Raw genomic sequence first — 16,667 nt, 5'->3', positions numbered from 1 at the left:
CCTTGGCTCACGGGCCCTTAGGGATAACACGAGCACCCTTCCACTGGCTCAGGGGAAGGCAGAATGAAGCACTTGTAGGAGCTGGGGCTTTCATGAGGATCTGCAAGGCCCTTCCAGGCAAGACTGTGTTCCTCACTTACTCACTCATTCATGCAGTCAGCATACACCTTTCCCACAAGACAAGAATGCAGAGATAGCTCAGATGAGGTCAAAGGTCTCACCCACCCACGTGTTCATCACCCCTGGCAGGTGCCTGGCTCTGGGATGCAAAGGCGAGTCCATCTCGACCTTCTTAGAGCAGCTCTCAGCCCTCCTGCTTCAGGAAAGAAACATAAGGCAGAGTCGGGATTTGACTCAGTTTCCCCTAACCACCTGGGGTGCCGCTTCTCACCTGGTGACTTCACCGCCTGAGTCTGAGACCCCAGCTACCCTGACCCACCCTCTGCATGGGATGACTCACCCATCCTTTTAGGAGCTGAGCTAAAAAGGCTGCAAGACCAAAACATCTCCTGCAGCGGGGAATGCTGAGCTCTGAAGTGTACAAAGGGGAAAACTGACGGGAAGCGGAGGCGCCTGGGCTCCCAGGCCACCCCCAGGCCTTCACCCAGGCCCCCCGAGGCCTCCACCCTGGTCACCCCAGGCCTCCACCCTGGTCCAAGGCACCATGGGCTTCCGCCTGCACGGCTGCAATAGCCACTCCGGCTCCACTGACTCCAAGCTCCTCTCGAAACCACTGGAACAAACAGCCTGTGGCCCGCCCAGGGCAGGCGCTCACAAGGTGAAAACGGCTGTGGAGGCCAAGGTCGCTCCGTGTGCCCGACTCTCTCCGACCCCAGGGACTACACAGCCCGGAGCATTCTCCAGGAAAGGATACTGGACTGGGTAGCCTTTCCCTTGTCCAAGGGATCTTCCCAACCCAGGGATCAAACCCAGGTCTCCTGCACTGCAGGCGGATTCTTTACCAGCTGAGCCACCACAGAAGCCCAACCAGCCCCTGTCCCACCCAGGGCAGGAGCTGAAAAGGTAGCAGCTACCAGTTTCCATAGTTTTAACATGAAAATCAGAGAAGGCAATGGCACCCCACTACTGGAAAATCCCATGGGTGGAGAAGCCTGGAAGGCTGCAGTCCATGGGGTCGCTGAGGGTCGGACACGACTGAGCGACTTCACTTTCACTCTCCACTTTCATGCATTGGAGAAGGAAATGGCAACCCACTCCAGTGTTCTTGCCTGGAGAATCCTAGGGATGGGGGAGCCTGGTGGGCTGCCGTCTATGGGGTCACACAGAGTCGGACACGACTGAAGCGACTTAGCAGCAGCAGCAACAGGAAAACGTTATCAACACAGAGAGATAAAGGGTAAGTAAGTGCTCAGCTCAAAACTACCCAGTGGCTTCTTGTTTCTTCTGCAATAAAGAATCAGAATCCCCACTGAGGCCTCCAGGCTCGTTTCCCACCCCCCCCCCCCCTCCACCTCCCACCCTGTCAGCAGCAATCCTGACATTCTGGCCTTTCCGCCCCTTCCCTCACCCCCTCTGCAGGGGATGCTAGCCTTGCCCAACCTGGATGGGGCCCCTATCAGATCACCTCACAGACGACACCCCTCATCACACAGCTCGGACTGTCTGTGTTCCCACACTGCAGAGAGCATCCAAGGAACACCCTGAAAACAACACACAGCTGGACACCAGGCCCCCAGGACCGGACTCCTGGAGGCAGGTCCCCAGGAGCTGGAGTGGGGGCAGCCAAGGCCAAGCAGAGGACTAGAAAGGAATTCGCCCTTCCTTCCTTCAGCTTCTGGGCTTTTCAGCTGTTATCTGAGACCTGATAAGACCAATCCTCCTAATCACTGAGATAAGGGGCTGGGGGTGGAGGAAAGCTGAGAGAAAGTGCAGAGCCGCACCTGAAGCTCAGGATAAGCTGCCCTGGAAAACTTCAAGGAACTTTTCTGAAGCATTTATGGCATGCCTCGTGTGGTGCTAAGTGATTACCCTACAGATATGTTACCCTGCAAACTACTACTACATCCATTTGATGGACAGGGTTGGGGGAGGAAGCTGAGGTTCGGAGAGTAACGGCTCGTGGTCACAGCTCACGGAGTGACAGCGTGAAGCCTGAGCCCAGGTCTCCTCACTCGGGAGACGCGCTCTGGCAAAAGCGCCTGGAGGGCTTCCCTGGTGGCTCAGTGGTAAAGAACCCTCCGCCTGCAATGCAGGTTTGATTCCTGGGTTGGGAAGATCACCCACTCCAGTATTCTTGGGTTTCTCTGGTGGTTCAGATGGTAAAGAATCTGCCTGCAATGCGGGAGACCTGGGTTTGATCCCTGGGTTGGGAAGATCCCCTGGAGGAGGGCATGGCAACCCACTTCATTATTCTGGCCTGGAGAATCCCATGGACTGAGGAGCCTGGCGGGCTGCAGTCCACGGTGTCACAAAAGAGTCGGACAGGACTGAGCGAGTAAACGACGACAACAAGATGGTGTAATTCAGAGACCCTCAGCCAGCTGATGGGACGGGTTCCTCCTCTCTTCTCCCTTCAGCAAAGAGGCCGCCCCGAGGTGGGGAGTGACCTAAGGTGCCTACCAGCCCTGCCATCTCAGCCCAGGACTTTCAGCCATAGCGATGCCCGCTGGTAGGTGAGGAGATCGAAATAATGCTTGAAGAAGCAACACAAGTTTTCTCGGTGCCGGCCACTCTGGTTTTTCGGCTGTGCCATGCAGCATGTAGGATCTTAGTTCCCCTACCAGGAAAGTCCCAGTGCTGGCCACTCTTCAAAGTGGGTTTAGCACACAAATTCATTTACTCTCTAGGACAATTTTCAAGGTAGCTACTATTAATCTTTCTTTTCTACATGAGGACAAGAGGCAGCACAGAGAGGTCAAGGAACCCGCCAAGGGCCACACAGCAGCTAACAGGTGGAGCCAGGACCCACCCCGGGCTGTCGCTGGGCCATTCCAACAGCAACTGTTGAGCACCGGCTGTGTGCCGAGCCAGCTGCAGGGCACCAGAAGCCGGGGCCCCCCAGGTCTGAGTGCCGGTGCTGACTGCGGCCTGAGTGGGGATCTTCACGAGTTTAGAAGCGAGTGTTCCGATCACTGGAGGTTCTACTTATTCCTTTACACAATTTATTCACAGAAAACACACTGGGTCCCAGGCCCCCCGCAAGCCATCTGTCACTTCATCTCTAATCCTCGGGCTTTGCTTGGCTGTTCAGTTGCTAAGTCACATCCAACTCTTTGCGACCCCACGGGCTGCAGCACGCCAGACTTCCCTGTCCTTCACTGTCTTCCGGAGTTTGCTCAAACTCATGTCCTTTGAGCCTGGTGCAACATGGCTGTGAACAGGATCACTCCCGTTTCACAGGCAGAGCACTGGGCCAAAGGACAGCAGGGCCACAAAGCGCTGAGTGAGCGCAGGTTCACCGGAGGAGGACGCTCAGGCAGGAGGCACCGACCTGGGCACTGCTTGAGAAACGAAAGGGCAGAGTGTGGCCAGGGAACGGTGGGACGTACCAGGCTCCTGGCCAGCACAGCATCAGGCGGCTGGGACAAGCTGTAGGTGGTTTTGAAGTTAGGAAGACTAGGCAGGCAGAGAGGCTGATTGGCAGCCAAAGGCACCAGGATTCCTGCAGGCGAACTCCAGCCCACGAGCCCCCTAACGTCGGAGGGCCAGGCTGGAGTCACCCCTGGACCCCGGCACCCAGTGAGGTCTGATACGAGAGTATATAAGGGACAAGTATTGCCAGGAGCCACCGTGAGGAACTCCGCCTATGGCAAAGGTCATGAGGAAGGAGGCTCGGCATTCGCAAAGGCGGGATCGAGCCTCAGGAGTCCCCCTGGAAATTCTCAAGCATCTACCCCCAAAACCAGAGTCTGCCTACATTCTGCTTTGTGCTCTCACCTACACCTCTGACTTTACGGGGGGCTGTCCCCCACCACCTCTCTCTGAAAAAGAGTTAAATTACAGCTCCAGTTAATACAGTTCCTGGGCGTGACAAGAGTGTTTTAGTTCACAACCGAGAGGCATGAGATGTTCTAAACTGTCTGAATACAGATTCCTTTGAGCAGTTAAAAGATTCATTAGAAATTGTATTGGTGAAGGGTTTTTCACTTGTTGGCCCAATGTTTGCTGCTAAGTCTCCATATCCCTTACCTGCTGTGTCCCTGGCAGTGTATTGATTAATATAATTGGTGTATAGGAATGTAAGTAGTACCTTTAATGTTTGTAACCTTGGACCCTTGAGTTAATTCTTTTTCTTTTTATAGCCCACCACACCTTTGCCCTATAGGAATGCAACTTTATCTAATGCTTTTGGAGGGTGGCACCTGACTAATCACCTTTAGAGAAAAATAAGTTTCTGAAGAAAGGGTCTTAAAATGTCAACAGGCCTCCGGGCCAGAAGATGATGTAAATCACCTAAATTTTTGCATATGATAAGTTTGCAGGAAGAAAGCCTGGCTTACTGCATGACTCTACCCCTTCTCCCATTATCCTCTATGCATAACATAAGGTATAAAAACTACTTTGGAAAATAAAGTGTGGGCCTTGTTCACCAAAACTTGGTCTCCCCATGTCGTTCTTTCTCTCACCTTCTGGCTGAATTATTCAGCCTCTTTTCTCCACTGAATTTCCTCACTGAGCTATCTTTATTTAACCACTCTTTATATCCTTAATTAACATTTAATTAAGCAATTGTTTCCTGATCCTCGCTGACGCCGTCCCTGCTTCGAATTCCCTGGATCCACCTTATTCTAAGTTTCCTAGGTGCCCAGTTTAATTCTTTTATTTATCAAATGTATATACAAGTATAAATATGTATCTTGGCTCTTTCCAAAGAGAATTTGCAAAGACTTCCCTAGTGGTCCAGTGGTTAAGAACTTGCCTTCTAATTCAGCAGACGTGGGTTCCATCCCTGGTCAGGGAACTAAGATCCCACATGGCAGAGGGCAACCAAGCCTGAGTCCCACAACTAGAAAAAGCCAGAGTCCCACAACGAAGACCCAGCACAGCCAAAACCAGAAACAAAAGATTTAGAAAAAAAAAAAACAAACAAAGATTTTGCAGAGGACGCCCAAGACAAAGTTAATGAAAGAGAGAAAGGCAGAGAGAAAGGCAGTCAGTTGGGAGCGCTGGTGTTCACTAGCTTAAGACCTTGGACAAGTTTTCCTTAACTGCCACAGGCCTCAGCTGTTTAGTCTGTGAGATGGGGACAGTAACATGTACATCATGGGGCTTCCCTGGTGGCTCAGTCAGTAAAGAACCTGCCTGCCAATTCGGGAGACCTGGGTTCAATCCCTGGGTTGGGAAAATCCCCTGGTGGGGGGCATTGCAACCCACTCCAGTATTCTTGCCTGGAGCATCCCCACAGGCAGAGGAGCCTGGCGGGCTACAGTCCATGGGGCCACAAAGAGTTGGACACGACTGAGTGACAACGCCTAACACCTACATCACAGGTTGCTGAGGAGCTAAATGAAACCATCCGCATAAAAGGTAAATGGTAGCCCTGAGTGACCATCGCTGGCCCATCCGTAAAGGCCAGCTGTTCATTGTGATCGTCTCCCAGACTGGTTGTGATAAGTTTCTGTTGACAAGGAAGGAATCACATGATCATTCTTTCATTCACCAAATGTTTGCTGAGGGCTGACCAGGTGCCAGTCACAGTTCTAGGGCCTGGGGACATATAATAAGAGAGGCAAGCTACAAAAAAGCATCTGCAGAGGAGCCCATTTTTATGTTGTTTTTCTAAAGCGTATGTATTCCTGGGCCACGAAAGGCTAGTCGTCCAAGTAACAGCGTGGTCGCCTCTGTGTGGCGAGCTGCCAGATTACCTTCATCACCTTTTCTTGCTTTGTCTGTACTTTGTACAGTGGACTCATACTAATTAAATACAAAGAAAATCCACAGTCAAGAGTGTGTTTAGGGACTTCCCTGGTGGTCCAGTGGTTAAGAATCTGCCTTGCAATCTAGGGGTCAAAGGTTCAATGCCTGGTCAGGGAACTAAGACCCCACATGCCACAGAGCAACTAAGCCAGCACACGGCACCTAGAGAGCCCATGAGCTGCGGTGGAAGACCCCGCGCAACACAACTGAGACCCGACACAGCCCAATAAATAAATATTGTAAAATAATGAGAATAACTGACCAACACTTCAAAAGTCCCTTGGACAGCAAGGAGATCAAACCAGTCCATCCTAAAGGAAATCAGTCCTGAATATTCATTGGAAGGACTGATGCTGAAGCTGAAGCTCCAGTACTTTGGCTGCCTGATCCGATGAGCTGACACATTGGTAAAGACCCTGACACCAGGAAAGATTGAAGGCAGGAGGAGAAGGTGGCGACAGAGGACAAGACGGTTGGATGGCATCACCGACTCAATGCACGTGAGAGTCTGATGTCCAGGAGATAGCAAAGGACAGGGAAGCCTGGCATGCTGCAGTCCACGGGGTTGCAAAGAGTTGGACATGACTAGGTGACCGAACAAATCACTTTAAAAAAAAAAAAAAGTATGTTTAAAACTTTTGACATTCCACGCACTCCAGGCAAAAAAGGAAACACTACAGAACATCACCCATCCCAGGTTCCCAAGAGATGGTTTTTGTCAGCACTAGAATTTCATGTATAGGACACTGAGAGTTATCACTAAAAATGTTCTAAAACTGCTTCTCCATAAATGCAGACCCGGCATGCCACAGGTATATGCTAAGAAAGAAAGAAAGTGAAGTCGCTCAGTCGTGTCCAACTCTTTGCCACCCCATGGACTGCAGCCTACCAGGCTCCTCTGTCCATGGGATTTTCCAGGCAACAGTCCTGGAGTGGATTATCATTTCCTTTCTGTCAAATAATTAAACAAGTGGCCAAACACCAAAACTATTCTAGAACCGTGGTTCTCAACCAGGAGCGACTGTGCCCCTCAGGTGACACTTGGCGATGCCTAGAGACTTTTCTTGTTGTCATGACTGGGGGGTGCTATAGCATCTAGGGAGTAGACGCCAGGGATTTTGCTAAACATTCTACAATACACAGGCAGCCCCCACAACAAAGGATTATCAGACTCAAACGTTAATACTGCTGAGGTTGGGAAACCCTGTCTTGGAGCATCAAGCCAGCTGCTATATCCAAAGAGGTAACCTGAGCCAGCAGATCTGGTTGCAAAATGCTTTTTCTCCACTCAGGAGGCATGAGCCTGGAGTCAGACAGAGGGTAATTTTATTGCTGTTGTTTAGTCGCTAAGTCATGTCCAACTCTTTGCGACCCCCATGGACTGTAAGCCCACCAGTCTCTTCCGTCTCTGGGATTTCCGGGGCAAGAACACTAGAGTGGGTTGCCATTTCCTCCTCCAGGGGATCTTCCCCACCCAGGGATGGAACCTGCATCTCCTGTTTCAGCCGGCAGATTCTTTAACCGCTCAGCCACTAGGGCAGCCCTTAGTCTCAACATTTTCAACAGGCAGATAAGTTTCCCATCAGTAAAAACGGTAATAATACAGGGCTTATCTGCACAGGGCCAGGCCTATGGTACTTGATTGCTTGATAACTACTGCTGTTATGAGCTTTCTGTCCAACCCGCCCACCCCGCCCCAGCCCCCACCTCCCCCAAAATAAAGGTGTTTTTATACCAGACATTAGAGGGATTTTGGGGTTTTTTTTTTTATGTCTAAGGCTTTCTTCCATTAAACTGAAAACTCTTGGGAGGCTCCCATCCTGGGTGCCCCTCCCTACAGCGTTTAGCACACCACAGAGATACTCAGTAAACACGTGGACCTATGTGGCTTCCATCAGCGTCTGAGAGGGGTGGTCTCAGAATGCAGGGAAAGGCCTGCAGATGAGGCCACGCTGAGAATGCAGTGAGCAGGGCCCCCAACCTCAGTTTGGAAAAACAGTCCTCGTCCTTGTCCTCTTCCCTATTCCCCCAGCCACCACCACGCAGCACACACAGCTGCGTTGAAACGCATCTGCACCCAGGGCACCCCGTCCCGTTCCTCGGGACACTGATTAACTCGGGACGGGCACAGCTGAGCAGGGGAGATGTAACTGATCGGTCCTAGGGGTTACGCAAACAAAACCCAAACTGGGGCCAGAGCTGCCCAGCTCTGAGAGGGAGGTGGACACACATGGGTCCATAGGAGCGCAGCTCACCCAACTGTGAGCCCCTCTGGGGCAGGATCTGTGTCCGACCCGCCTCCTCCACCAAGCCCAGGGGGTACAGAAGAGGGCTCTGAGGACATGTGTCACTGAGAGAGCGAAGGTCCAGGAATCCCACTCCACACTGCAGGGGTCTGCAAATCTGGGTTAGCAGGGCAGCTCCACTCGGACCACTACACCTCAGTTTCTTCGTCTGAATTTTGGAATAACAGCTATGCACCGGTGAAGTTTAAAAACGGGTGATAATGACGATCATGATTAATAGCAACAGGCACTGCCTCCATGCCAGGCACTCTTCAAAGCACTTCATGTGTTGTAACTTACAAATCGTCACAATAAGGCACGTAGGCCAAGTGTGCAACACAGGTTTGGCATGTTACACAAACTCCACAAATATTATTCCATCTATCAGAAGAAAGGAGTCCATTTTTCTGACCAACTGCTGCTGCTGCTGCTGCTAAGTCTCTTCGGTCGTGTCGGACTCTATGCGACCCCATAGCCAGCAGCCCACCAGGCTGTCCCTGGGATTCTCCAGGCAAAAATACTGGAGTGGGTTACCATTTCCTTCTCCAATGCATGAAAATGAAAAGTGAAAGTGAAGTCGCTCAGTCGCGTCGGACTCCTAGCGACCCCATGGACGGCAGCCTACAAGGCTCCTCCGTCCACAGGATTTTCCAGGCAAGAGTACCGGAGTGGGTTGCCATTGCCTTCTCCGACCAACACTTAACTTGAAAAAAGGGGAAGGAGAAAAGAGAGAGTTGAAAAAAGGGGAAAGAGAAAAGAGAGAAACAGAAATGCCAGTCCAGAGGAGAGAGGGAACCCCAGGGAGGGTCCTGAATGTGAAACCAAGGGTGGGGAGGAGAGAAACGAAATGTGCTTTAAAAAAAAAAAAAAGAGGTGCCCTCAGAGGAGGAGGCTGTACTCTGGCGGCGGGCAAATGTCTTTATCCATCCGGAGAAAGACGAGGTGATCAAGTGGCTCCTTTCTCAGCGTGGGGGAGCCAAGAGGGCACCGAACCACTCCACCCCACCCGCCGGTGGGCAGGACCCCTTAGCTAAAAGACCTTTGGGAAATGGACACATCGCAGGAGGTGGGTGTCGGGTGGCATCAGAGGAAGCGACCCCCGGCGGAGAGAAGCCTCTGGGAAACCCGGAGGGGGTCTGGCCCGGAGGGAGCCCGGTTCAGGGGCAGGGGTGGAGCCCGGTTTGGGGGTCCGGCCCGGAGGGAGCCCGGTTCGGGGGTCCGGCGCGGAGGGAGCCCAGTTCGGGCACGAGGGTCGAGCCCGGTGCGGGGGCGGGGGTGGAACCCAGTTTGGGGGTCCGGCCCGGAGGGAGCCCAGTTCGGGGGCGGGGGTGGAGCCCGGTTCGGGGGCGGGGGCGGGGACGGGGGGCGCCCAGAGACTCCCGGGGCCCCGGGGCCAGCAGGCGCCCCTTGGCCTGCCCGGCGCTCACTCACCCGGCCGCCCTCCCCCGGCGGGCCAGTAGGGCGCGGCAGAGCGCGGCCGAACGCAGCAGCATCCCGGGATCCCCGCGCGGCCGCTCGCTGGACCGTCCCGGCTTGGAGCCTCCAGAGGGCACCGCCTCGCCTGGAGCGCACCACCTCGGCGTGCTGGGGTGGGGGGGACTGCCGCCTCGGCCGCCCTCCAAGTCGGGTCCGGCCTAAACGCCTCTGTTTGCCTCCTGCTAGTAGAAGAATTCTACCCCGAGGGCCTGACGAAGGACACTATCATGTGACGCAAGGCAAAGCAGCCCAAGAGCGAAACCCCGAAGCGTACGCGTTTCCCCCTTTCTTCCTGTATGGTATGACCCGGTCGCCCTCCGTCGGGGGCCGGGGGCAGGAGGGCGTGAGCTCCATCCACCAATCAGAGTGAGCCATGAGAGCTCCCAGACCAATCAGAGGGGCGGTCAAGTTGCAACCTGCTTAGGCCGGGATTAGAGGGGCAGAAACAGCCAATGAGAGAGCGGGGATGGGGCACGTGTGAGGCGGGGCGGAAGGACCGGGGTCTACGGGTCAGGTGTCGCTGGAGGCCCTACCCGGAGGCTCTCGCTGCCCTTGCCGGGGGGCTGCCAGACTCTTCCACCCTGCAGAGGGCCTCGTCGTGGCCGGCCCCCTGCCTCACCTCGGGGGCTGCAGCCTGGCTTTAGCCTCCTGGTAGGGATGCAGCCGCCCTCCACTCCCGACCTGGAGCGGAGCCACCCAGCTTCCTAAGTCATAGCGCTTGGACAAATCGGTCTACTTCCTTGCAGATTACGATCAATGTAAGATAAAACCCGAGCCAGTCTGCGCTCGGACTTCCCTTCAAAAGCTCTGGACGCGGAATCCGTTTTATTCCTCTGCTTTAGTTTGGCGCCCCGGGCCAAAATTTGAATTTTCTCTCCGGGAAGCTGTTTGCACGAACACATGAACCTTATTAACAACTCAGATTCTGAAGTTCTGAGGATGGAATCTTAGGGGCCCGTTCTATTCCTGAGGTACTGTTAACAACTTTCCCAACGCTCTCTTCTAATGTATCTGTATTTTCTCCAGCGGTGTGTACCGAGAACCTGCTTAGGAGTCCGGGTTCCGATGCTGATCGTGGTTTCTCCCTGTGACGTTGACGAAATATGTAACTTTCCTGGGCCTCAATTCTGTGTCTGTAAAGTGGGGGTAATAATACCCACCTTAGAACTTCCTCATTATTTCATCATTACTCCTCTTTATCTGGGAGGCCACACTCTTTAAGGCACTTTGGAGAATTTAAACAAAAGAGTGGGGAGTGGGAAAGCAAACTTCAGTCCTCCTCTGGTTGGGAGATTGGTTCCCAGAGCCCCTGCAGATACCAAAATCCACGGATACCAGTCACTTACATAAGATGGCACAAGACAGTTAGCCTGCTCCATCGGAGAATGCAGAATTTGCAGATTCAGAGGGCAATATGATTAATAGGCCCTCAGTTCCAAACCAGCTATGCTTGTTCTCCAGTCTGTGATCTCTCTGGCTCTCTTACCCTTCTATGGAATCTGTATAATTCCTGCTTTAACTACGTCCAAAGATTTTATTGTGAGATGTAAAGTGATGTAAAATTTCCCTATTTGATCACTAATCGGCCAATGACTTTTAGTATTTATGTGGCCCGTGTCCTCTTTGCCCCTCCCCCATCACTTTATCCTTAATTAAAAAAAAAAAAAGGCATCAATTCTAAGACATTTCACTTTATTTAAAAGAAGCCAATATACAGGATATAAAGGGCATGATATTTACAATACAGTAAACAGGTTGGTTTCCGGTAGGGTCAGTAGTCTTTCAGTGAGTATAAACCCCCCTTCCCCTTGACGCTAAACCCAGCTGGCAGACAAAGAGCAACAGTGGGGTGGGATGGGACTGCAGGACAGAAAGTCTGCCCGGATGGGGCTAAAAATAAGGTAGATGTGAAAATGTCCACGAAGGAGTCTATGGGCGGAGGTTGCCTTTTCCTCGTTGCTTTGATGTCTTGGCAGGAGGAATGGTGAGGGGTTTGCCCGAGACTAAGACACAGCCCACCCCAAGCCTGGAAGTCTTCCACTCATTTCTCAGCTCTCTCCCAAATACAGCTGACTTGGCAATGGATCTTGGCAGACCAGAGTCGGAGCAACTAATCAGAGCCCACCCTCTGAAGCAGACCTTGTCCCCCACCCAGCACCCCCTTTCCCTCCCACCACCCTACTCCGTTCTGAATTCCCCGCTGCCCACCCACTACCACAAATGCCCATCCCCTGGCCTTCCAATGACCAAGGAGGAGCTGGGGGATCAAGGGACAGAGAAATGGGGTGAGGGGTGACCTTTGCGCTGCTGAAGCCACCCATGGGTATGGATGAGCAGGTGGTGAGGATGAGGAGAAAAGGTGAGGGGTACTGATTATATTAAATCCAGCAGCAACATGCATCTTGTCCACAGAAAAATGCTGGGCTACCATAACTGCCTACCCTAGATTTTAAAAAAACCTTTCCTTTCATAAAAATAGATGAGAGTCTCTTGCTTTATAAATAGATTACATTTAGCTTAAGTTATACCTTATATGACCCCCTGCCCCACACCCTCTCCCCCATCCCAAGCCAAAGTGGTTTGATTCGCCAGGTCATCTGAGCTCCATCCACGGAGCTAAGTCCATGATGGACAGGCCAGTCAGAGACCTCTAGACATATTGCCACAAGAAAACAAAATGTGTTGACTTGTCAATCATTTTTTTCCCTGTTCAGAAGCTCAGAAGTGTGTGTATGTGTGTGTGTGTTCCACAATCAGGGAGCCCAAAGGAAGCTACTCTCCCTGCCCCTCCCCAATCCTCTCTTTTTATAAAACCCCCCAAAATAGGAGAGCAAAAGAGGGCAGCACAGGAGAACCCATCTGAGAACAATTCTGAAATACCAATGTCAATATGACACTGGGCTAAGAAATAGAAAACCAAAATAAAGTATTTACATCTTTACAAAGGAAGGGCCAGTTGGTCCCAACTGGCCCTGGTGCTGCCCCAGCGAGCGTTGGGGTCTTTCTTGGCAAGCTGTGAGCCCATGGCAAAGGGGGCAAGCGGGGCCCACTGGCAACTAACTCAAAAAAGAACTTGGTGGGGAGGGAGGCAGCCAGGCCAAAGCCCAGGACCACACCCGCGAGGCAGGTCACTAACACTCTTGCTGTCCCCCCATCCACCAGCCCCAAATCCTTGCTCCCCAGGGAGAGCAGCTATTGAAAACCAGCAGGACGGATCTTTCTGGCCAGCATCTGACCCTGGCTCCTGCCACTTCCATACTTCCTAGATAAATTCAGAGTACCCTAGTCCCCAAAGACAAATATCCTATGTATACAAGGGGGGAAGGAAAAATAACACCACTGGACAGCGGGCACTGCAGTAACCGTAGTTACCCCCTACATACTCCTGTTGCTGCCTTACTGTCGTAACTCAACTGTCACCCTCCCACCACCCTGAGGCAGGCTTCCATTCTGCCCACCTGCCCACAGCACTCCTCAATGCCTCCCTCACCCTGGGCAGAGGAGGCCCGGGGGCAGGGGGGCCGGTTTCCCACCCTCCCAGAAACGGAAAATCTTTTCAGCAGCTGAGGTCCAAGCCCAACTGGCTCTGATAACCTTTGGTTAAAATAAAAATAAAACAACAATAACAATAACGACAATAATAATCTGTTTGAACCCTGTAACCTTTAGAACAAGGGTCAGTGAGAAGGAGAGGAAGTGGGTGATCTCTCCTCCGAAACCTCGTCCCTTCACGTACCTAACGAGGGACTATCTGGCTAAGAGATGCTGGGAGTGGAAGACGTTCAGCCAGACTTTGACAGGGAACCAGCAGGAGGTTCCCCCACGAAAACAAAACAAAGCAAAAAAAAAAAAAAGAAAAAAACTCACAATAAAGGCCACCAAGTTCTCATAAATAAAAATTACACACCATCACTAACATTCTCCTCTCTCTCCATATATATATATATATATATATATTTATATAGTATGAATATTATATACAATGGTTTTAAGACTGCAAAACAGGTGGGGAAACGGAAGAGAGAGGAGGCCCTTACAGGTCACTGGTCCTCTGGGGAGGAAAGACGGGAGTCCTGATCTCAGAGCCCCTCCTCTGCCTGCAGACACAGGCCGTGGGGTAGTAAGGAGCTCTGGTCCTTGGGCACATTTTGCTCCTCTGACCTCCAGGGGGAGCTCCTGAGCCAACAAAACCAAAAATCCCCAATCATACAAGGGGATTGGTAGTAGTGAGTAGCGGGTCCAAAAAGATACTAAAAAAAAAAAAAGTAAAGCCTGCTCTGCGGGCTCCCAGCTGAGATTTGAGGGTGGCCTCCACACAATGCCTTCTGACTCAGGTCCACTCAAGTCTGGAGAGATACTGGCTCAGATTAACTCTCCAACGGATCAATCAAGCAGTGAATTACAGCAGAGGTGAGCGTGTCCATGAGCGTGGCTCTCAGGCGAGCTCCCGCTCCGGCCACTTCCTCTCTGCCAGCAGTCCCTGCTGCCTCCCTCCGCTTCCCTTTCCAGTGCCCACCAGTGGCCAAACAGTGGGCAGCTGGGGCACAGTGGAGAACCAAGATGCTGGCAGGCAGTACTGACCCAGCTCCCTAGAGGAGGCAGTGGCTACCAGGCCTGGCCCCCTCCAGACTTTGTCACAGAGAAATTTCAGATCTATATCCCCTTATGGTTGGCTGGGGAAAAAAAAAAAAAAAACATCAGGGCAATAAAAGACATTCCCCACCCCCACCCCCCCACCCACCTCCCCAGCCCACAGAAGTCCCAAGAAAGCAAGCAGTCAGGTGGCTGAGGTCCTTGGGACCCCCACCTCACTACCAACCTTGACCAAACCCCCTCCCAAGTCAGTGCTCACCCTCAGAGGCTGTGAGAGAGAGAGAGATCACCCTAGCTTCCGCCTCCTTCCCAGCTCCAGGGGAAAACCAAGGAGCTAGAGGGCCCGCCTCCCACAATGGTATAAGGCAAGCTGCTTTTTTTTGTTTTTTGTTTTTTTTGCATAGTAGTTTAAACACAGTGAGGCTCCACCTTCCCCCACAGTGCCTTCTCCCTCTGCTTTGCCACTCGATCCAAAAAGAAAAGAAAAATTTGTCCTTCCCTCCCTCCTTCTAGCCTTCTCCCCACTTCAGTAAATGACGTGCCCTCGGGAAGTCCCCACCCAGGCCTGGAAAGGTGAAGGCAGACAGCGCCTTCCTGGGGGGGAGGTGGACCATCCCAAGTTCAACTCCAGCAGGGGCGGGAAGGCAGAGCTCATGGCCAATCAGAGGAGCAGGTGGGAGGGTAGAAAAAGGCATTGACCACACCCGGGGAGGCCCCCCGGCCCTCATTTAGAGTTTTGTATAAAAACACCTGCTAGGAATAATTCTTTGGAGCTCAAAGTGGCTCAGCTGAAGGGAAAAGGCACAGTTAGCACTGCATCATCGGACAGAAGTCGCATTTGTAACGTGGAGAACGATAGAAATCGACAGCACCATTCCTCGGGTGGGTGGAGGGGGCACTGGGTGGTGGTGGGCAGAGAAAGGAAGGAAGGAAGCAGCGGTCCCTGGGGGCCTCCAGAGAAGGGAGGGCGCAGGAAGTCTGCGTGGTCAGGGCTGGGAGCCCCACTTCCTGGCCCCGTGGGGAGAGGCGTGCAGAGGCCCCATCGCCAAGACCACCAGGCACGGGCTGGGGGGGTGGGGGGCGTGCCTCAGTCATCAGCTGACCATGGGCTCCACGTCCGCCTCCCGCTCAAAGTCGTCCTGGATCTCGTCTGTACTTCCTGAGTCGCTGCTGGCCACGGAGCTTGGGGATGGTGAATTCCTGGAAGGGCACAACAGAACAGGAGACCTCAGAGGGCAGCCTGGGGCAGACAGCAGGAAGGATGGAGCAGCCCCTCCCGGAAAACCCAGCCTCCACGGGGGATCCTCGCCGAGACCCACCTTCTCTGCTTCCCTTAGAATCTTCGAAGTTCAGGGCTTAAACAAGGCTCTCGAGACCTCGTGCGATGCCCTGGTACTGAGCACTCCATGGGAGCAGGAACCATGGGTCCAGCTCAGCTTCTACACTCCCATCATCTGGGCAATGAACTCAGAGCCCAAAGGGAGGCCACAGAGAAGAGCGGTTAACAGCGCTGGGTTCGGATTCTCAGCTTATCACTGCTGAGCTGGGGGACCTAGTGTAAGCTCTTTACCCTGCCTACACGCACACTCCTCTATCCAAACAACGGAAACACCAGAAGTGGGCTCTGGGAATCAGCGAGCTGAAGGTAACATGCAAAGCCCCCCTCACACACACAAAGCTTCCCCCTGCTTCTCCGTCTCTTACGGCCCAAACAGGGTGCAAGAACACAGTCATAATGAGAGAAACGATTGTAATTAACATATTTGTGCTTCAGGCCAAGCACTGTATTTGCCATTTTATCACTAACATGTCTGTCTCCCCTGAAAGGGGCTCCCCAGGTGGTTCCGTGGCAAAGAAGCCACCTGCCAATGCCAGAGATGAGGGTTTGATCCCTGGGTCAGGCAGATCCCCTAGAGAAGGAAATGGCAACCCACTCCAGGATTCTTGCCGGGAAAATTCCAGGGACAGGGGAGCCTGGTGGGCTGCAGTCCATGGGGTCACAGAGAGTCGGACACGACAGCAACGGCCCACACGCGCACACACTCCCCCGAAAAGCTGCTCCCTAAGGGCAGGAGCTGTCCTGCTGGCTAGGAAAGAGGCCTGATGCGTGCTGGTCTCCTGGGGACAGACTCATGTGCCCGTGGGTTAGAAGATGGGAAAGGAAGGAAAATTGCTTCCTCGGGACCATCGGGACCATGTAAGCCCCGCCCACCTCCCCCACCCACCAGCTCAGCAGGAAGTGGGGATACAGTTCATCGCTGTATCCCCAGGGCCTTGCACAGAGCAAGCCTTCTCAAAGTAGCCTTCCACAGTCCCACAACAACAGGAACAGTGGTTGTGCGAGTCACGTGAGAGTAGATGTGTAAGGCACACAGTAGGTGGCTAACGGTCATTGGATGCACAGACAGATGGGCTGGCAGATGGAATCTCCAGGAC

At 52.9% G+C, this 16,667-nt stretch overlaps 2 protein-coding genes across 4 annotated transcripts in view; both read right to left on the bottom strand.

Annotated features, from left to right (window-relative positions):
* ALDH4A1 (aldehyde dehydrogenase 4 family member A1) overlaps positions 1–9,864 on the bottom strand; it is a 34,269-nt gene extending 24,405 nt beyond the window's left edge. The window contains exon 1 of one of the 2 annotated variants that reach the window (XM_025278847.3): positions 9,594–9,864. In XM_025278847.3, coding sequence (XP_025134632.2) covers positions 9,594–9,655 — 62 coding nt within the window. In that variant the 5' untranslated portion in view covers positions 9,656–9,864. The remainder of the gene's footprint in view (positions 1–9,593) is intronic. The other variant, XM_006068117.4, reaches the window with a different exon arrangement.
* A 1,449-nt stretch (positions 9,865–11,313) lies between these two features.
* The window catches only part of IFFO2 (intermediate filament family orphan 2), a 50,619-nt gene continuing 45,265 nt past the window's right edge, over positions 11,314–16,667 (bottom strand). For both annotated transcript variants that reach the window (XM_044938197.2, XM_025278848.3), the window contains one exon: positions 11,314–15,431. In XM_044938197.2, the coding sequence (XP_044794132.2) occupies positions 15,326–15,431 (106 nt within the window). In that variant the 3' untranslated portion in view covers positions 11,314–15,325. The remainder of the gene's footprint in view (positions 15,432–16,667) is intronic.

This window comes from Bubalus bubalis, chromosome 2, assembly GCF_019923935.1.
Source record: "Bubalus bubalis isolate 160015118507 breed Murrah chromosome 2, NDDB_SH_1, whole genome shotgun sequence".
NCBI classification, from domain to species: domain Eukaryota; kingdom Metazoa; phylum Chordata; class Mammalia; order Artiodactyla; family Bovidae; genus Bubalus; species Bubalus bubalis.
The sequence above is the reverse complement of the archived record's forward strand: the minus strand, read 5'-3'. Positions and strand labels throughout refer to the sequence as shown.